The 21,950-nt window shown below is 42.0% G+C and overlaps 1 protein-coding gene across 3 annotated transcripts; it reads left to right on the top strand.

Annotated features, from left to right (window-relative positions):
- Nucleotides 1-11,160: 11,160 nt before the first annotated feature.
- LOC147437425 (uncharacterized) lies at nucleotides 11,161-17,064 on the top strand. 3 transcript variants are annotated; one of them, XM_086486956.1, is made up of 7 exons: nucleotides 11,161-12,345; nucleotides 13,741-13,819; nucleotides 14,209-14,371; nucleotides 14,522-14,650; nucleotides 14,746-15,149; nucleotides 15,226-16,454; nucleotides 16,767-17,064. In XM_086486956.1, the coding sequence occupies exons 1-6, from the start codon at nucleotides 11,555-11,557 to the stop codon at nucleotides 16,444-16,446; spliced, it is 2,787 nt and encodes a 928-aa protein (XP_086343082.1). In that variant the 5' UTR covers nucleotides 11,161-11,554; the 3' UTR covers nucleotides 16,447-16,454; nucleotides 16,767-17,064. The 3 variants fall into 3 exon arrangements, 2 of the variants coding, with proteins under 2 accessions (XP_086343082.1, XP_086343081.1); XR_015184858.1 differs by having other exon boundaries at nucleotides 11,162-12,345; nucleotides 15,226-16,664; XM_086486955.1 differs by having other exon boundaries at nucleotides 11,162-12,345; nucleotides 15,226-17,064.
- Nucleotides 17,065-21,950: the final 4,886 nt, after the last annotated feature.

Here is a 21,950-nt window from a genome sequence, read left to right on the forward strand (position 1 = left end):
TATAGCGAGTTCACCATATCGTCGTGCTCTTCTTCTCGCACTCTCTCTCACGTCACACTTCCGCTCGTACTCCTTCAACTGGTATCAGAGCTCAAATCGAGGCTCGGGGCAGCATTTCAGGTAGCCAGAGTCACCTGCTCAGATTGGAGTGAGATTCGATGGGCGAAGACACGGCCCCAAATCTTGTGGATAAGCCCGAAGGACTTGGTGTTCTCAGAATTTCATTATGAGGTCATCTCGGCCACCGTTCGGCTTTGACAAAGTTCTGCGCACGCCATTTTCGACTACGTGGTCTCAGCAGGTGCAGATCCGACTCTGCAAATTTGGGGTTTCGGCCTACGACTATAGGTGCTGAGGATATCGGCACTCCCAGAGTGTTGATTGTGGCTGTCTACACATCGAAGGACGGCTCACAGTTCTTGGAGGCGTGTCACATACCACACAGACGCATCTACACATAGACTGTAGGTGACATCCACTAGTTCATCAGGTAGCTTGTGTTTGCTGCTTGATATTCCAGATTTCATCCTGACATTGCAGGTACTTCCACATGGGATGTATCGTCAGAGATGATGTATGTCTGTTGAGGGTTTGCTGGCTATGAGTCACGCAGCAAACAACCGCCGCAGCGGTTACAGCATATAGTGGGAAATTTGTGGATGTATGATTTTGTGGGAAGTCTATGTATTGTCAGATTTACTGCAGCCTTTGTTGAGGGTCGAGTAAGGTTTTATTGAGCTGGGGGATTCTCGAATGTTGAGATCCTTTCGGTGATACAGGTCTTGGAGCGATCCCTCGAGCACCCTTAGATAGGCAGCTAGGATGTATTGACTGTGAGTTAGACAGTTGGGATTGCATCTTTGCTTTACTGCCGTTGAGGCATTGTCGCAGTCTATGCTTACAGGACAGTGACAGGACAGTGAGAGATAGTACAGGTGCAGGACAGGTTTACCCGCAGCTTACAGTGTCAGAGAGACAATGTTTTTTGAGCTATTTTTTGGTCTGTTTTTTAGTACACCAGAGCCATTTTACAAAGGAGACTATGCCGAAATTTCTGCAGAATCTGAAGCTTTCTTGGTTCATTTGACAGGTGGTGTGAGATCCCTGCCCCTTGTCGAGAGGAGCGGAGTACCTTTGATAGGTCTCCAATCCTAATAAGGAAAAACCAACGGACATTGCCTTAGCTACTACGTAGCCACGGGCATGAACCGTTAGTGAAGGATTGGTCCTATCTCGCTATGGCGGAGCGTGACCACCATAACCCTATCTAAAAACTATCTATAATCAATTATACCTAAAAGTATAAATCTTAGAGTGGCCAACCTGTGCGCTTTTTTCTCCATGTTTCAGAAGCATAGCTGCCAAGGTTTGTCTCTTTTAAGATTTATGACTAAAAACAAATTCTAGCGTTGGAAAGTTACCCGACTCATCGGGTCCACCCGTCCATAGAATGATACCGTCGGGGTATCATTCTCCCACTTTCCACACCACACTCACCCTTCTTTTGTTATCTAATTACTACCACACTGTTTAAACATACAGGTTCCTTTACTTTATTTATGATACTGGTTCGTTAAACTAGCCCTTCAAACAGTATTACAAACAATTGTCAAACAAGAAGTCGTCCAATTTTAAACCAACAACCCTTAGATTAGATTCACTCAAGAATCTCTACTGGCGCTATTATGTCCGATCGGTATATACATTATTTATAAAAACCCTTGTCCTCATGAGCGTCCCATACCGCTCGACAAGTACTCGTTGTGCTAATCTGGACGTACTCCCGTCACAGCAACAACGGTGCCAATCTGGGCGTCATCCTCATGCCACGGCAAAACAAAACTGCAGTATCCAGCTGGGCTAATCTGGGTGTACTCCCACCATAGCATCAGTGGTGCCATCCTGGGCGTCATCTCACGCCTCGGCAACTGCCACATAATACCAGCGCTAATAAGTAGAGAGACTTGAGAGAAACCATACCGAAGGTTTTGGACAAACATTCTTTCCTATAGCAACCAGTTTAACCAGACAATCTTTCCTACTTGTCAAACATATGACGCGTTTCTTGGGGTTAAGCCCCGTGGTTTCGGTCTGTGTTTTCTTCTCATAAGGTAAATAATATATTCCTATGGTCTCGCATATGCAATGATGCATAACTTGAAACTGCAATACTAACCTGTACCATAGCTCCGATTGGTCCGATTGGTGGAGACATAGCATTTTCCGCAGGGATTCCACCGTTACTTGTACCAGCTTCATGATCATTAGCGCCTTGGGTTCGAGCATGCTTTGGAGCCATTTTTTTTGTACTACACTTATGTTATACACTTAGAACTTTAAATTGGTCAATTTCCCTAGTAATCTCCTTGTTTTTAAAGAGAGTCTGTAATTTGAACTCTCGCCAACTCGGATTCACACTTAGTGTTGTTGTTCTACATCTAATTTCTATACATCAAATATTTGCTAATCTTAATTAATCAAAAATTAAGTGTGTAAATTACGAGTGAAAGTTTAGGAATGCATTATTTTTATGCATGACATTTCTAATCCAATTCTAACTTTAATTTCTATACTTCAACTAAATCAATTTTTAGTATTATTCAAAATTCTATTTAACCTAATTGATAATAACATTGGTGAATGAGAATTTCATCATGTATAATAAGAATATGATGAGTTCTCTTATGTATTAACTTTCAATTAACTATACATAAGTTAATAGTGAAGATCTACTAACTAGAGAGAGTAGATATACGTAAAGAGATTGGAGTAAAAGAAAAAACACACATCTTTTCTAAATTTAATTGAATCTTACTAATCCATTAGAAAGATTAGAGTAAAGGAGAACACACACACATACTTTTCTAAAGCTAATTGAATCTCACCAATCTATTAGGGAGATTAGAGTAAAAGATAACACACTCACACACACACACACATATCCTTCTTAAAGCTAATTGAATCTTACTAATCTATTAGAAGATTAGAGTAATAATAGATAGCACACACACACACACATAACTAATTGAATCTTACTAATCTATTAGAGAGATTAGAGTAAGAGATAGCACACACACACACACATACACACATGGCTAATTGAATCTTACTAATCTATTAGAGAGATTAGAGTAAGAGATAGCACACATACATCATTCCTAAAGTTAATTGAATGCTTAATTAATACGCACCTTATTAGTCCACTAGAGTTTTTGCTCTCTTAGTGGTTTGTGGACGCCTTCTCTCTAAGAGAAGTGGCAGCACTTCGTGAGCTCTATAGAGGCAATCTCTATGTCTAAAGTGTGAGCATGGATGCTCTATTTATAGCAGAAAGAAAAACGTCCAACTTTTTTTTTCCAAAAAAAATAATATTTTTTTTAAAAAAAATTTAATAAAAAAATATTTTTATTTTTATTTTATTTTATTTTCAAAAATCATATCCGCGTTTTTGGTACCCTTGTGGTACCCATGAGCTTGACCACTTTGTCATTATCATCAAAAGATAAGGCCACTCCTTTCCATGTGATAGTGTGTCCCACTTTGTCCCCTTCTATGTGATCCATGTGCCTTCATTTGTCATCCCTATGTATTCTTTTGTCTTTATAATTATTTTATTTATTTTTTTAATGATAATTTACTTTACATTTTCAAGTTAAACTTTACAGTCTTATATTAACTTTACAGTAGTAAAAGAAAATTCTACAATCAGTAAATAAGTCTTGCAATAAGTTAGTTAGTGATTCATATAGCTAAACATGTCAGAATTTTGTAGCGTAAATTTTAAATTCTAAGTTTTCTTAACCTACGATTCATAATTTGAACTTGAATATCTTAAATAATGAGTGATGGTTAAAAAAAATTCAAATGCGTAATAGAACTTGTGTGAAATTTGAAAGTAGAGACCTTACAGGTTGATATTGGTTCAGAGGTCAGTTTACATGGGAAACTCTGTCGAATTTTTCCCAGGAAAGTAAACTACTGTGAAGCGTAGCTATGGCTGGATCACAAGACACTGCTCTTTACAATATCAAGAAGCTGGATGGAACCAATTTCCCATTGTGGAAGAAGCAGATTTGGCACGTGTTGGTACAAAAGAAGCAGATAAAACCTATAAAGCTCAAGGGGATAAAACCACAAGATATGGACGAAGATGAATGGAGCAAAATGGATGAATTGGCACTTTCTACCATTATGCTGACTTTGGAAGAAAGCGTTTACTTCAATGTAGCAAACGAGATGTCAGCTTATGAAGCATGGACAAAGCTGAGTGATCTTTATGAGAAGCATAGTGCAGCTTCACAGGTATACTGGCTTAAGAAGCTTGTTGACTTGAAGATGAAAGAAGGGACACCTATGTCCAATCATCTGAATGAATTCAACACCATCTACAGTCAGTTGTAAGCTCAAGGTGTCAAGTTTGATGAACCTGTTAGAGCTATGTTCCTGTTGATCACATTGCCGAAAAGTTGGGACACTTTTTGCACAGCTTTGAGTAATTCTGCACCTCCACATGGTTTGAACATAGCAGGTGTAGAAGGAAGTTTTCTTACTAAAGAAACCAATAGAAATACAATGGACAAAGGCAAAGGAACAGCCTTAGCTGTCAGGGGAAGGACCAAAGAAAAGTACAAAGGTGGAAAGAGGAATCAGTCTCGTAGCAAGTCCCGCAGTGCTAAAGGCAAGAGTGACATAGAATGCTACCATTGTGGCAAGAAGGGTCACATGAAAAGAGACTGCAGAGAATGGAAAGCAGAAAAAGGCAAAGAGAAAGCTGAAGACCATGGTGAGAAGAACAAGTCCTCAGTGAAGATTCAAGAAATAAATGTGACAAACACTGTTGCAGAGGATGACAGTCTAGTGTCAGGAGACATCTACTTCTTGAAGAATACAATGGACTCAGCTCCTCTTACAGCATCTGATGGAAATGCACTGAGTGACTAGATTATAGACTCAGGGGCATCACTTCATGTGTCTCCAAACAAGGAGTGGTTTACCTCTTATGTGACCACTAAAGATCATGTTCGGCTAGGCAATGGGCATACATGTGAGATCTTAGGTGTTGGAGATGTTCAATTGAAGTTCAGAATGGCTCTTCTTTCACGCTGAAGAATGTGAGACATGTTCCCGCAATTACAAAGAGCTTGATCAACACAGGTTTACTTGATGATGCTGGCTACGTCACCACTTTTGGACAAAACATGTGGAAGATATCCAAGGGTTCGATGACAGCAGCACATGGAGTAAAGTCTGGAGGACTTTACATGATTTATGTATCAAATGTCTCTAAAAATGTAATCAATGTAACCGAGCAGCCGAACGTTTCTTTGTGGCATAGCCAGTTAGGACATATGTCCAAGAAGGGAATGGAAATCTTGTCTCGTTCTGGTTATTTGCCTGGCTTTTCATTTAATGATTTTGAATTCTGTGAACATTGTCTGTATGGTAAGCAAACACAGCAGCCACATAAGCATAGAAGCAGTAGAAGAGATACACAGTTGGCACTTGTTCATAGTGATTTGTGTGGACCTATGCCTAACCTATCTTTAGGGGGAGCTTCTTACTTTATGACATTTATAGATGATTACTCGAGGAAAGTATGGGTTTACTTTCTCAAGCACAAGGATGAAGCGTTTAGTGTTTTCAAAACGTTTGTGACACTTGTGGAGAATCAGAGTGGCAAGAAGCTTAAATGCTTACACACTGACAATGGTGGAGAGTATGTTTCAAAGGCCTTTCAGGACTTTTGTGAGTCAAAAGGTATAAAACGTGAACTTACTGCTCCTTACAATCCTCCTCAAAATGGTGTTGTTGAGAGGATGAATAGGACCATACAAGAGAAGGTCAGAAGTATGTTGTCTAATGCACAGCTGCCAAATGGGTTTTGGGCTGAAGCTGTATCAATAGTTGTTCATCTTATAAATAGATCTCCTAGCAAGGTTTTGCATAAGGATTCAGTGCCAGAGATGGTATGGTCAGGCAAAATGCCCTCATACAAGCATCTCAGAGTCTTTGGCCGTGAGGCATATACTCACGTTCCAAAGGAATTTAGGAACAAACTTGAGCCAAAGAGTAGAAAGTGCATCTTTCTAGTCTATGGTAATTCTGGTGAGATGGGGTACAGACTTTGGGATCCCGAATCCAGAAAGGTTATCCACAGCAATGATGTTCACTTTAATGAATCCAAATATCATTCTAAACCAGAGAGGGTTGAGGAGATTAGAAGAGTTGTCTTCCAAGAAGATGGACCTGCACGTGCAAGACAAAATGTCAGGGCTCAAGAGGAGCAAGGACAGGATAGATTGGAACCACAGGTTGTGGCTGAGCCTGAGCCACCTATTTTGCGTAGATTTGGACGTATCACGCAACCTCCTGATCGGTTTGTTCCATCTATGAACTATGTCATGTTGACTGATTGCAATGAGCCTTCATGTTACAAGGAAGCAGTGCAAATGAAGGACTCCGGGAATTGGCAATTGGCCATGCAGTTAGAGATGACAGCTCTGCATAAAAACCAGACATGGAAGCTAGTTAAATTACCATAGGGCAAAAAGGCTCTACCTTGTAAATGGGTTTATAGGTATAAGATCACCGCTCATGATAGTCAACCAAAGTACAAAGCAAGGCTTGTTGCAAAGGGCTTTAAGCAAGAACAAGGCATTGACTTTGATGAAGTCTTCTCTCCGGTGGTCAAGATGACTACATTGAGATGCTTTCTTGCATTAATTGCCATATTAGATTTGGTGTTGCACCAAATGGATGTCAAGACAGCGTTCTTGCATGGTGATTTAGATGTGGAAATTTACATGCAGTAGCCAGAAGGGTTTGTTGAGAAAGGCAAGGAAGATTTGGTATGCCAGTTGTTAAAGAGTCTTTATGGCTTAAAACAATCACCGAGGGCATGGTACCATAAATTCCACAAGTTTATGCTTTCTCAAGGCTACAAGCGTAGTGAGTTCGATCACTGTCTATATACAAAGAAGGCTAAGGATGGTAGTTGGCTGATCCTTATTTTGTATGTGGATGACATGTTGATTGCTGGCAAGCACTTGGAAGAAACTTCAGCTTTGAAGTCAAAGATGGCAAAATCGTTTGACATGAAAGACATGGGTGAGGCAAGTCATATACTTGGTATGCGCATTGAGAGAGACAGATCAATTTGTTTATCTCAAACAAAGTATATTGACAAGGTTTTGCAACGTTTCAATATGGAGAAGGGAAAGGCATTGAGTGTTCCATTGCCACCATATGTGAAACTTAGCAAACAAGATTGTCATGTGTCTGAGGAAGAACAGGTTGAAATGGATAAGATTCCATATGCTTCTGCAGTGGGTAGTTTGATGTATGCAATGATTGCTACTCGCCCAGACATTGCATTTGCAGTGGGAGTAGTAAGTCGATACATGTCAAACCCAGGCAAGAAACATTGGGAGGCAGTGAAAGGAATATTGAGATACCTGAAAGCTACAAAGAGTATGCGTATATGCTATGGGAGTCAGGAGCTAAGTGTAAAGGGTTTTACAGACTCAGATTATGCAGGTGACTTAGACAACCGAAGGTCTATGTCTTTACATTGGCTGGTGGAGCAGTATCATGGCGTTCTAGATTACAAGATTGTGTTACTCAGTCTACTACAGAGGCTGAATATGTTGCAACATCAGAGGCATGCAAAGAATCAATTTGGCTTATAAATCGACTAGTAACAGATTTGGGAATCAAAGAAGAGATGCTCGTGTTATATTGTGATAGTTAGAGTGCTATACAACTGGCTCGCAATCCAGTTTATCACTCAAAGACAAAGCATGTGGATGTGAAGTATCATTTGATCAGGGAAATGCTCGAGGATAAGCAAATTCAGCTTGTCAAAGTTCACACCACAGAAAATCCTGCTGATCTAATTACAAAAGGACTTCCCTCAGAGAGCTTTGCGCACTTTCGCAAGCAGTTAGGTGTAGGGTAGTACATCACTTCTCTACATCTCTTGTATATTAGCTTGTATAGTAGCTTCTCTCACACTTAAAGTACCACATTGGACTTTAAGTGGGAGGTTGTTGGGGTATAAAGCCCAATGTGGTTGCCCAGGTAAGTGGGCGGGCCGCTTGTACACATATTCTTTTGTAAAACCTAATAAGAACTCACTATGCTCTACACATTACAGTAGAGCGAGTTCACCATATCGTCGTGCTCTTCTTCTCGCACACTCTCTCGCGTCGAACTTCCGCTCGTACTCCTTCACCATCAAATCCATTTGAATTGAGATCTTCAATAAACTGCATCAATTGTTCTGGCATCTCTATCTTCACCTTCCACCTAGGCTCGTTTTGCGTCGGGTTCACCAAGAATGTTGGGGGATTTGTGTTCTAAAGGTGAGACAAGAAGGCGCGGAGCCTCTGGCTATGAGAGATGTGTGTGAGAGAGAAAAATAGACACTTCCAATCATCGTAATCATCAATAAAACTAGAGTATAGCTAAATCAATAGCCAAGGTGAGCCGTTAACGACACCATCACTTGGATTAACATAAGGATACCCAAGGCTGGCCATTAACGATCGTTCTACTTGAACTAAGTGATCATTGAGGAATTTAAGCTTCTTATAAGAGATTAATTTGCTTTAGCACTGCAGATCATAGAGAACAAAAAAAACTTCGAGAATCCAAGTTCAATGATTATGATGATGATTGAGCCCTCGTCTGTGGCACTCCTCTCTCTTCAATTAACGTATCCACGAGAATAACAAAACTTAAACTGAAGATGATGATGGGCTTTCCTCCATGTCGTTCTTCCTGCTTCAATTTCCCTCGTTGCTTGCCATGATTTTTGCCGAGAGACATCAAGAAACCTCGAAACCTACTCTTCTATCTGCTTGATTTCCACGGCCAAGGTCACCTTGATGCTCTTCCTCTCCTTCGTTCCTCCTTTGTTGCTGTGAGAGAGAGAGAGAGAGAGAGAGAGAGAGAGAGAGAGAGAGAGAGAGAGAGAGAGAGAGAGAGAGAGAATGATTAAGTAAGGCTTAATGATATTCAAACTATTGAGCTTGGCTTAGACGACATAGATTAGATAGCATTAATGAGGTTTAGGCTAATAAGATGGGGCCTAACGGAGTGATATAATTCGATTGAGTATGAGGGAGACAAAGAATTCTCCAAGGCTTGAGCATGAGGAGGAAAGAGAGAGCATGAGGGTTTCAATAGGAGAATGATATTTGGCTATGGAGGGTGTGGCATGGTCAAGAGAGGAGTTAGCTTCAAGCACTCAACTTAACTTGCCAAGATCCCCCCCTTTTTTGCATGCAATACTTTCACTTTAAATTTTACTGAAATTTCTTCTCCCCTACCACTAGTGATATTGCTAGATGAGGGCGCGGGTACAAGCCCTTGCTGATGTGGCATCTTGGACGCCGACCTGCACAAAATCCGATGGTGATGGAGCCAAATCGCAGCGCCAAGACCCGCTGAGCATAGTTTGCTTCATGCTCGTTCTTGTCCGAGCACCATAGAAGGCGCTGCATCTTCTTTCTCTCTCCTCGCTGCTCACGCCATTTTCCTCTTTATTTTCTCCCACCACACAATTTAATCCCAAGTTGGGCGGCCAATTGCTTTAAAACTTGGGCGGCCTTTAGCCCTCATAACACACCACATTTGGCATGCACATCGAAGCTTAGCATCACATTTGGCATGTTTTCGGCTAAGGCATTGCTGGCTAAACATTCGAGACTCAAGCTCATCAAGAACTTAATGTGCTTTTGTTAAGGCACCACATTTGGTGTATACATCGATCAAGGCATTGCTCACCACGGCATTTGACATGCACACCAACCATAGCATTCTCAGTCCACCTTCCCGCTGCCATGTTGGGCATTCCCCGTACTCAGTGCTCTCCAAGGATGTCCTGTAAATTGAAAGCTTATCAAAAATTTTATGTGCTTCCATACAGGCACCACACTTGACATACATAATAACTAAAGCATTACCAAGGAAAATCACATCTTACTTCTTCTTGCCACTACTATCTGTGGCCCTTTAAAGCCGCATTTGGCATACTTTTAGCTTAAAATTGGCTTGTTATCAAGCCTTGATAACTGATCAATAATCAGGTAAGCTTCAATTAAGCAAAATGTGCATCCTTTCTGGTCTTTTTCTCATCATGGAAGCAAAGCTGCACGACAACAGGGAGGGGGCAACTATTTTGAGTTAACCCCCCCTCCCATTCAACAATTGCACCTCAAAGAGGTGTACTTAGATCTTCCCATATTATCCCCACACTGCTTGCATGTGTGTGCAAGAGACACTCTATCACATTAATCATTTCAAATCTCATCTTACGATTACCTTGTGCGTGTGGGCCCGGGCACCTTATACTACTGGCTAGTTTATCTCGATTGCCTTGAGAAATTTTTTGAGACCCCAAGCCTCCAAGGTTGAGTCACCTTGTGTTTCACACAAAATTCCTATATAAGAGGGTATGAGCTGGAATCGAACTCAACTAGTCTCAGATCCCAACCATGAACGATTATGGTGACCAGTTTGCAAAGATCTCCTTGTGGTTACAATCGACACCCTTTTCAATAAAGTAAAATTGCTTGCCTCCCTTGCCCATTTGCCAATTGAAAGAGAGAGATGTGTTGCCTTTGCCCTTATGCATGTCCCGCCTAACTCTTGCTCCATGAGCTCCAGCCTCCCACATGCCACATCTTCCTTCTGCCTCTTCGCTCTCGAGTCTTGACTGTGAAAGAGTGGGCATCTTATGAAGGGGGGGTACTAGTGTCTAAAGCAATGGTAAACTAGAGGTGGTGTAGCTTTGTGTCCCAACGTAGTGTGGATAGTAGAAGGTTTGTAAAGGGTGCTAAATGCAAGGAGAAGTCCAAATTAAAAAAAAAAAAACAATTTGCAAGACAAAATTAGAGCAAACGTAGGCAAGTTTCAAAAATTTGAAAGTTTGGGTGGGCCAATAAGGAGGAGGGAGGCTAGGCTACGTATAAAAAAAAAGTACTGTTATTGGGTTTACATATCGAGAGTTTAGCATGCAAGATCCAGGCCATCCGCTGATCACCCAATGGACGGATAGGATGAGGAGCAAGCCCTAAGTGGCAACCAGCGGACCGTATACGACAGACGCTATACGGTTCCCCCGTATTTCTGTGTCGTAGTGGGCGAAAATACGTCTTCGTTGTCGTTGCGAATTGGCAACTTCTTACCCAACCCCGTCTTTCTTTCTACTGCTTCGTAGTTCAGCCGTCTTTAATCTTCTGCCTTCCGTCGCTGCAGAGAGAAGAGAGAGCGAGAGCCGCCATTGCCCATCTCTCGCCTTCGTTTCTTTCTGCCATTTCTGGCGAGTTGGGTACCTCCCATGCATTATTTATCGCCCCTGTTTTCCTTGCTTCATACTTTCCAACGCTCCGCCTTCTGCAGAACTGCAGACTCAAAATGCTCGTTTCAGAGTGCCGGTTTCTATGCCCCAGAAATGAAGTGCTGGCGTGAGATCCCTACAGGAAAATCGCGCTCCCCATTTTGAGACTTTCCAGGTGCAACTTGCTCTTGGAGGGCACGACGTTGGGCGATGGAGCAGCGTGAGATCGTGCATGGTCAGATCCCCCGGAAAATGCCTTACTCAGACACGTTTAAAGAAGACGTTTATGTTCCCTCACCCCCGCGCACTCAGGAGCAGTCTGAATATTCGCAGCAAATGCAGTCGATCTCCGACATGCCTAAACAGGGAGACTTTCAGCATGTGCAGGTGCTTCCTCAATATGCTACTTTTACTCCTATTCCACAACGACAAGGCCAAAACAGGCCCCTGAGATCTTCTCAAGCTCACCCTTCTCTTTCCTTAAGCTTGGAAAGACCTGACATGTATGGCTCTCCATATCCGCAAGCATATCATGAAGCACCTGTTCGACCCCCATTTGGTCGTGCCCCATTTGATGCTGAGCGTCCTGTTGCTCGCACAGATGATGTCCGACCACATGGTGGTGCTGTGCTTGACCTTGAGCAGCAACCATTTCAACATTCAGAACAGAGAAGCCTTGGAAACTATAATGTGAATACGAGCAATGCACAGGGGGAAGCTCATACAAACTTGGAATCTGCAGGTGGGTTTGGAGTTTGCCAAGAAACATATAATAACAGTCATGGCATGGATGCTTGTAACGTTGGTGGTTCTTCAGAGCAAGTCAGTGATGGTGTGCACTTTCAGCTTGTTTCTGCAACAGAGCATCCTTCCCATGGTCAAATTGAGCATCATCAATACTACCCACCTGCCTCTACCACACATGATGCTATTGTTCGGGATCCGCAACTCTTCATGACCACCTTGGACAACTTCCTAGCTACTCTTGGAACCAAGCTAACGTGAGTGGTAATTGACAGCTTCTTGCATTGATAGACATTAGTTGCGTCTTCTCTTACCAATTTCATTTGTTTTGGGTGAGTGTCATATTGTTGTTGCCCTATGGTTTCTTTTTGTCAATGGCCAAGCAATCTGTATTCAACTTTGTGATTACGTAGTCAAGATTAATCAGACTATGTATCTATGTTCAGCCTTGTCATTGAGTAACCAGTATTTTGTTCTGTGTTGAGCTACTTCTTACTGTTATAAGGAAGCAGAACCTCTCGCTTACAAGTATCATGCGTCAGCTACAAGAGTACACAAAAGTTTTTCATGAAGGGTGGCTTTCGATTGGGGAATTTTCAAGTGCCGTCTTGTAGGAGTTTCCATCCATTCTTTGGAGTGTCATTCAAATTTTGAATGCAATCAGGAGCCCTACATTATTTGGTCCAAGAGAATATGGGCTAATGCACATTGGTTTTGCAGCTTGTGGATTGAGGTTGAGATTTTTCTAGATTTGATCGGTCTGTTGTAAACTTTGGTGTTCCAAGCCCAAGATATGATTCATTGAATGAATGGACTTTGTCAATTTTATGGCTCTTGGAAAGAGAACATGACATTTAGCCAGCTGTCCAAATGTGACAGATCTGCATATGCTTGTAGCTATTTCCTTACATCCACACAAGTCTTCGACATATATTCAATATTTTTAGGTTTTGTGTTTTGATCCATCAAAATGCACATAACCATCTAATGCAAGATTATGCAACAATGCTTTGACTTAGGTCCCAAACTTAGCCCCTTTTGTGACGAGAATTGTAATTGTAATAGTCCCAATCTATTAGTATTGAGAGCCTTAGATACATTGGGTCCTATAAAATGCAAACCCATGGCAAGTCCTTTATAAGAAATCCGTGCACACTTTTTCAGTCTGTTAACGACTTGGGTGATAACTAAGTCAACTTCTTGCATTTGGACAAGGGCCCACATTCAAGTATGCTGGTGTTGTGGTACTAGCTGTGGTATTTGGTTATCAATTTTTAACTACATCTCAGCATTGATAGATGCACATGGTGTGTTAACATCATCAAGCTACTGAAAGAATTTTTTTGGTAAATTTATTGGGTCATAGTCCTGTTTATGTTCAAAGATCATTGGTATTCTTGTCAGTGGGTTTTTCTGAAGGTGAATAATCTATCTTTTAGAAGCGCTTTCCAAGGAGTGCCAAAGTATGTATTCGAGACTTTTGAAGGATAGGAAATGGAAAGGGCTTACATGTGCATTAGTTTCAGGGTTGCCTGAGTGCTTTAGGGACAGAAATATGTGTTGCTAATTCTCACTTCTGGGTATACTATATAGGACTGAGAAACGCTTTGATCAACATCAAGCATTCACCTGATGTGAATTGCTAACTGCAGGATACCCAAGATAGAAGGCCTGGACTTGAATCTACATGCCTTCTATTGTGAGGTGACTGCTCGTGGTGGACTTGCCCAGGTGATTTTTGCCTATTTAGGGTATTTCATTTTCGCTTTGTCGCTTGAATATTTAAGGAGCATTTGTTTACGCTTGAGATGCAGCAGGATATCCTGAAATCCAAAGATTTAGAAATTAGAAGTATGCTGCTTGGGGTAATATAATGTGTGGGTCATGCATCTTTGTCGTTTGATATCTAAAGAGCATTTGTTTACTGTTGAGATGCAGCAGGATACCCTGAAATCCAAAAATTTAATAATTAGAAGTATGCTGCTTGGGGTAATATAATGTGTGGGTCATGCATGTGTCTACAGTTTGCCATTATGCAGGATGGGCTCTCTAGTTTAGTCATTAATAAGACACAAGCAGAGGACTCGGTCTGATATGTCTTTCCAGTTGTGTCTCTACAGGTGATTAGATTAGGGCAGTGGAAAGAGTTATCTCAAGTTTTGGGGATTTGTAAGTTCTCATTGAATATGCCGTACGTTCTCCGCAAGCATTATAGTAGCCTGTTGTTTCATTATGAGCAAGTCTACTACTTCAGAGAAGAAGGGCAACTTGTGGCTCCACCAGGTAGGATTTTTTGAGTATTTATTCATTTTGTTCGCTTTTGCTCAATGTGGTTCTAGTGTTTTAGTAAATTTTTTCGCAACAGTGTGTCGTATATCTTGTTGGGAAACTGCCCAAATTGGCAAGCATTAATTTTCTTCTTTCATGAGGTAGTTCCCTTGCCTGCACCTAGTCTGGTGGAGCGCGTACCGGAAGTTGAATCTCCTTATGAGGCACCAAATGACGTCCTCTGTGCAACAAAGAAGCGAAAAAGAAAGCTAGATCCCTTGCAGGTTTTTGGAGGTAAATAGTTCTCACCGATTTAGAATTCAATTGCACAATTCCATAAATTTTTCTATGCTGATTAGTGTTGTACGGCCATCGGCCGCGGATTACAGTTGATCCTGCACGTTCCATTGGCACTAAAGTTACTGGAGCGATCAGTGGAAAGACTGAAGAGGGTTACTTTGTTACCGTTGTGGTGGGTACAGAAAAATTGAGTGGTGTTATGTATCATGTTACTTCTGATGGTGAAAATAATCAATTTGCTAGCGTTCCTAGTCTACTTGATGGCATTGGATCAGAGGAAAATATAGCTGGTCTTGAAGTACAACTTTATGGCAAGGTGAGAAGGGAGCCGATTCGAAAAAGAAATCCCAATGGTCCTAAAAGAACTCGGACAGGTTATCATATCTTTTTCTCAGAGCAACGCGAGAAATTGAGGCAACTTTACCCTGAGACAAAAGGGCTTGGCAAGAAGGTTATTGAAATGTGGGGCAAGTTGCCGGACAACGAGAAAGCTGTGAGTTGCTAGTACGGATTTCATTGAGCGATACTATGCGAATCTGTTTGTAAATGAAGCTTGTGTTTTGTTGCAGCCGTATATCGCACGCGGTAATCAAGAGAGGGAGAAATACTTGACAGAATACAATGAAAAGATGAAATTGCAACCTCCACTTACTGGACAGGCTGTTAATGTCAGTTGCAAGGAACAATCTATTAGTGAACAGGATCATGGTGCATACTATGTTAGTCATGACTACCATGTTTCTTTGGAGCCAGAGAGTGAACTTCCAATTGAACACACTCAGCTTTCTGAGGCAGATCAGGTCTATCATGCGTATAACCCCAACGGTCCGGATTTGCACCCTTCAGATGTTGAAATACCTGGGGATAATCTTATCTCAGAACAGGCATATGAAATGCAAGAGGATGAAGCTGACTATGCCCAGGAAGCTGGCTCTGATGAAGATGAAGACGATGCCGAGCAGGAGGAAAATTACGAAGGAGAGGAGGATGAGGCAGTTTATCCTTCTGAGACTGCCTATGAAGAACAAGATGGAGGTGAGTACGAGGAGTCCAGGAAGAAGTACAGCACCCAGGAGGCTTCCAATGCATTTCCTCTAAAGGAGCCTGTGTCTATGGAACCAAGAACACATGGAATCTCCTCTACACCCAAACAACCTTACTATGGTCAGGCCCATGGATATACATATACTCCTTCAATACCACAGCCTATGGTAGGATCTCCGGGGTCTGTTCCCTTAAAGTCAATGGGACAATCTCCATACCCAATGCAAGAAAACGGTAAAGTTGTCTTCCCTCATATACAACCAAGTCACTCTGAAGCTTCTGGTGGTCCTTTAATGTCGCAGCAACAATATTTCTCTCCCGATCAATATGCTTATGCCACTGGTAAGCGAGAGATGATAAGCATGCCCCCAGAACAAGCAGCATTTCATAGGCTGGAGGACATGCCCTCCTACTCAGCACCTTTTCACCAAAATCAGGGTCTGGTATCAGGCTATCGAATGCGGCAAATGACACCAGAGCAAGCATATCAAGGAAGTTATGCTTATCCTATGCATTTACCGCATGCCCAAATGTATGCCCGCCCTCCTCCAATGCAAGGGTATCCTCTACGGTATCCACATTCTCCCTATCCCATGCCTTGGAGCGAGTCACAAGCTATGCCATATGGGCATGCATATGCACCTCAAATACACCAACCACAAGCTTCAGTTCCAGAAGCTTCTGGAGCAGCTCCAGCTTCTCAGGTTTATCCTGTCCAGGATGGAGGACCGACATACCCGGCATAATCACGACGGTAACTTTATTTTTGAGGCTTAACTTTTAGCTTTTCGGACAGGTGCCCTTTTTGTCCCTTTTGGGGACGTCCCAGACTGTCGATACAACTTCGCAGTAATTAAGCAAAGAATTGTAAATTGTCGATGCTAATGTAAATAGGTCAATGCCCCTAAACTGACTGCGACACAATCATGATGAAGGCCTGCTTCAAGTGCCAATCTTTCAACAGGTCATTTTTTGGAGGAGCTCCTTATTGGGAGCCATCAAATCAGGAATTAATGTGTTTTCGCTATGCATAAAATTACTGGCTAACTTCGAAACTTTGGATCAGGACAAGAAGAAAAAGTGGAGGGAAGTGTATGCGGAAGCGACATTGTCTACATGTATATGCGGGTTTACTGGAAAGTGTAACATGGTCTAAATGTGTCTTATTTTGCTGCAACATTGCAGGGAGTTGATAAACAGCTTGCATTTTGTGCTGCCTCATTAGCATGAAGTATTTATTCCGTTCGTTTAGCTAGATCAAAGCCTACCATAGGTGATAGTTGCAGAATTTTTGATGTAAAACTGGACATTTCACTCGGATCATAACTGGGAAATGATGCTCAATGAGAAGAATTTCTTGTCAATTGTTGAAAGGGTTTGCTCAATTTGAAGGTAGTTATCCATGTACATTGTATGAAAACTTTGAAAGCATAAAGTGAATTTGACTGTCCATATAGGAAAAGGCTTGCACATGGAGGTTAGTTCATATGTCAATGTTAGAGGTGGATAGTAGTAATGTATACTTTATGCAAATGTCCTCCGATCTTGTAGAACCCCCCCCCCCCCCTGTGCCCTCTCCCCTCCCTTAATTGTATCACCCATTCTCCCTCCTTTTTGAGAGAGGATCCACCTTTGTACGCCTCTTTTTGGTCTAGTGGGTCACATGTGACCTTCGAGGACGATAATGGATCTCTCTCTCTCTCTCTCTCTCTCTCTCTCTCTCTCTCTCTGTGCATGGTTTTGTCAATGCATGAAATAGGGATATTAGATTATTTCAAAAAAACATGTACCATGGACAGTGAAGGTATGTAGAGTCTATAGACTTCAGAGGAAGGTCTTATTCATGTAGAAAATGAAAAGACTTGAAAAGGTGAAAAGCCAAAAGATCTTCACTCCCTATATAAGAAAAGTAATGAATGTGAGAATCACAATGCATGTTTAACTTTTTTCATGTTCCATTGTTTCCCTTAGGTTTGGTGTTTGTCTTAAAGTTTCTTTAGTTGCAGCTTTTCTCATAGCAATGTGTTTATTGTGAAGCCAGTAGGAGATAAAGGGGAAGTATTGCAAGCAATGATAAACCGTTTTATAAGTCGGTGATATTGATTGTAGAAAGGTATGTTGAGGGCAAAGAATGTGCCCTTTTATTATTGGCTTTCTAAAGCAAGCCTTAGTGAAGAAGGGAGATATGCATGTTTTGCATGTGAAACAATAAAATAATTACTTGTCAAGCAAGGTATCCCTCTTGCCCTTCTATTCTTCACTATCGGCTCTCATCCTTGCTACCATGCTTGAGAAAATCATCGAGAAATGGGACATTCAAGGCCTCTCTCTCTCTCTCTCTCTCTCTCTCTCTCTCTCTTCCCCCATGTCAAACAACTCTAGGCCAAACTATTTGTTGCGTTGCTCTTGAAATCCACTCCCCCACATTCTCAAAAAGGTGCTCAAGATTGTTTAAATTTTCCATAGCTTTAGGCTCTAAATGCAATATCAAAAAGTCTAGGTTGATCTCCCTTTCAAACAATGATTTATTCGTCGCCGACTAAATGGTTAGGTGAAATTGTATTGAAAGGAATGGTGGTGCGTCACCTTGGGGCCCCATTAGGGGTAGAAATATTTGACAAACAAATGAAAGAAATTAGTAGCAAGATGACAATATGGGAGCATGTGCTGTTCTTAAAAGCCACCCCACACATTCTTAATGCAACATTGAGAAGTCGAGGTTGATCTCTCTTTCTTAAAATGATTCATTCGTCCCGATTGAATGGTCAAGTGAAATTATCTTGAAAGGAACGGCATTTTGCCACCTTGGGGCCCCACTAGGGATAGGAATATTTGACAAACATAAATTTTATGGATCATGAACAAAATTAATATCAAGATGAAAAGATGTGAGTATGTGCTTCTTCCCTTCTATAGTAGAGAGGTGGTCAATTTGTTCATGATCTTGTACTTGTCCTTCTCCCCAATCTTTAAGATGACCAAATGCAACTAGAAAGAGTTCTAGAAACCTGTGAAACAATTCCTTTGAAAAAACAATTCCAAAGTTATGGCTCCATGGTAGTGGGGAAAGTGGGAGTAGGTTGCTAGACCCAAGGAGTAGGGTGGAATTGGGATACTCAACCCAACCACCCATGTAGAGGTCCAATGTACCAAATTTTTTATGGCACTAGATAACCAATATAAGGTATGGACCATTATGACATAGGATATGATAGACAAGGCAGCTCTTCTCCCTAGGGGGCCCATGGAAAGAGATAATTCACGACAAGTTGTTGGCACCATTTTAAGCAGAATTAAAGCTTGGTGGTAACACGGGCAAGCTCGGCAGTGTGCCAAAGCTTCAAAATCACTTGAATAGGGGGAGACAACCAGATACAAGAACTTCGCCACTACCCACTGGTCCCCTTGGCCCTTTTGGAGAGACATAGCTATAAAAAATCAACAATAAAGGATTAATTCATCCAACCCAATTATGCGATAGAAGCAACCTTTATTGGAAAGAAGCAAACCAACTAGCTACCTAGTATGACCTCAAGAGAAATGAAAGTCTACTCATCAACACAGTGGTTGAAGGTATGAGGTATGTTATGGCGTCTATTTGTGAACTAGAATTTGATTGGAAAACTTGGCCAGAAATAGGAATTTTATAGTGCCACAAACAAAGAGAATATACTACAAGCTTTGCTACAAAACAAATTGGTTTTCGCTGCTAACAAACAATGGAGTTTGATGTGGCCAAAGGCAAAGTGGGTGGTAGCCACAAGGAACCTTTGGGATCCTCCATGGCATAACACAATGAAGTTCTTTATATGGAAGGTGCTATGGTGTTCATTACCAACAGGGATCAGAGCAAACGCGAGTGGGAGAGGCACAAACTTGTGCTCAGAGTGAAAAGCAACAATCAGAGAACCCCCTCCAATTATTCAAAGACCAATCGGTCTTAGGAGGTCTTGCAGTAAAAACCTACAAATGGGTGCAAAACAATTTGCTTTTAGAAAGAACCACTTAAGCAAGGAATGGATCCTCTCTATTTGAAAACACAAAGACTCTAAAGAGTAAAAGCAAGCGCTTCTAGACGTAAGAGAAAGTGCTTAATGTGGGCTTCTAGCTACCAGCCAAATCATAGCTTGAATAGGCTTTATAGTAGCAGTCTTGAAAAGGCCTTTGTGTGCACCCTTTTGTATCTTTTTGCTCCTCAAGGCATATACCACGCTTGAGGCTTAATGTACATTCTTTTCTATTATTTTATACCACTCACAATTTGTGAGCATGGCAATTTATTTATTTATTTAATGTTGAAGGGATAAAGTGTGGACACACCAAATCATGGCAGAGGCCTCCAATATGGTTACCAACCTTCAACATTGTTCTCTTATTAAAGGCTATGACCTAAGCCATAGACTCCAGAGTTACAACTTTACTAATTGAAAGCCATAGCTTTTGAAGTCTAATCCTCCTCACACGCTGAAACTCTCTCAAGTGCACACTCGACAACCCATTAGCCCCTCTCCATAGCCTTTTCATCTAAACTAACATAATATGGTGGAAGGGAGTGTCCTTTACACGTGGCGCAAGTTGCGAGATGAAGGCTAAATTCCAAAAATAAGAGTAGCTTCTGGACACGCGATAAAGAGGGAGAGAGAAAGAGAGAGAGGCCGTCGAAGGCGGCCGGCCGCACTCGTATAGATAAAGGCTAGTGAGTATGTTTGATCATCTCGTCCATATATCATATGCCAAATGACATACTCGTATGAAAGTGTGGTAAGTTTATGTAAAAGTATGAAAACAAGTTAAGTTCGAATTCAAAATTGAGGGAAGAAGAAGAGCAATGGCGGGAGCAGGGTAGCTGCCACAAGAGATTTTGGACAAATTCTCACAACAATTCCCACATTGTGACTTACCTCAACATTCATGAGCTTCTGTGAGGGAGGCACTGCATACCTAGCTAGGTACGATTGGGGATAGGGGACCACTGGTCCGGTGGGGGGGCTGGTGGTCCCTGCAATACCTAGCTAGGTACGATTGGGGACAGGGGACCGGCGCGGGGGCGGTGGTCCCCTGCCCCCAATCGTACCTAGCTAGGTATACGGTGCCTGTCAATAGCAGAAGCTCATGATGTTATTCATTGTATGAAAAACACTGGAAAAGACTCCGTTTTCCTACATGAGAAAATTTCTAGATATTCTTGTGCATGCATGCAGGTTGGATTCGAACAGATATTGTTATGCAGGAGACTGGGAGTTTTCTAGAGCCTTCGTAGTCTACGTTTTGATGTCTGCGCTTGTCTTTGGTTCTCGAGCGTTGTTCGGTGTGCTTGCAAACAGTGGCATCGGGCTTTCACAACCAATAAAGTTTGCGCTCATACTCATCAATGGTTGAGTGCTTTCGGCTGGTCATCCTCGAGCGCTGTCTGAAGGTTTTGCCAGCAACGCATCGCGATGCATTTGCTTCTCCTTGGGGAGCTGATACGGGTTAGGTTCTTACGTTGAGAGCTTAGGTTCTTGAGTTAAGAGCTTGACATTAGTACATTTTTTCAAAAAAAAAAAGGGTAATAAAAGAGGGAGAAAAAAAGAGAGAAGAAGAAGAAAAGAAGAAAAAGCAGCTAGTGATAGGGTCACGTCGACCGTAACTCCAGAGCCCATGGATATTGCACATCAGCTTTCTTATACCGAAGGAGCGAAGGCCGGGGCGGGGGGGGGGGTGATGAGACAAAAGTCCCCTCACCCGGCGTACTGCCAAGGGTGGCCACGACGGGGGAGGTGGTATACTGAAAGCGACAGGGGTTGGTATCTTGGGACTAAGTTAAAAGGACCTGAAAGGACGCAAGGCTCATATTGAGAAAGAACTGGTCGAGATTATGAACACTTTGTCCTTGAACAAAAGGACGCTAGAAGAAGCTGAGATGCCATCAGGGTCTCACGATGCCACCAAGGGAGACAAAACCTATCAAGCTTTAAAAAGAACGCTCTTGCAAAGTGTGGAGGTGGAGGATGTGCTCACTGTTGCCGTTCCTCTTGCTCTAATTAAAAAACAGCTTGCTAAGTTAACTAAGTCCACGCTGATCTTTGGACTCATGGGAAGGGTACCTGCCAGAGCTGAGCTTATTAACTGGCTTGACAGTCCCAACGTCGTGAATCAGGGAGGACGTGTTGTTAATGTCTTCTATCTAGCAAAAGGCTTCTTCTGTGTGCAATTCAGTAATGAAGCGGCTTATTAACTAGCTTCACATTCCCAACGTCGTGAATCAGGG

The sequence above is a fragment of the Adiantum capillus-veneris genome, chromosome 17 (genome assembly GCF_014529385.1).
Source record: "Adiantum capillus-veneris isolate H3 chromosome 17, ASM1452938v2, whole genome shotgun sequence".
In the NCBI taxonomy this organism is placed as follows: Eukaryota; Viridiplantae; Streptophyta; class Polypodiopsida; order Polypodiales; family Pteridaceae; genus Adiantum; species Adiantum capillus-veneris.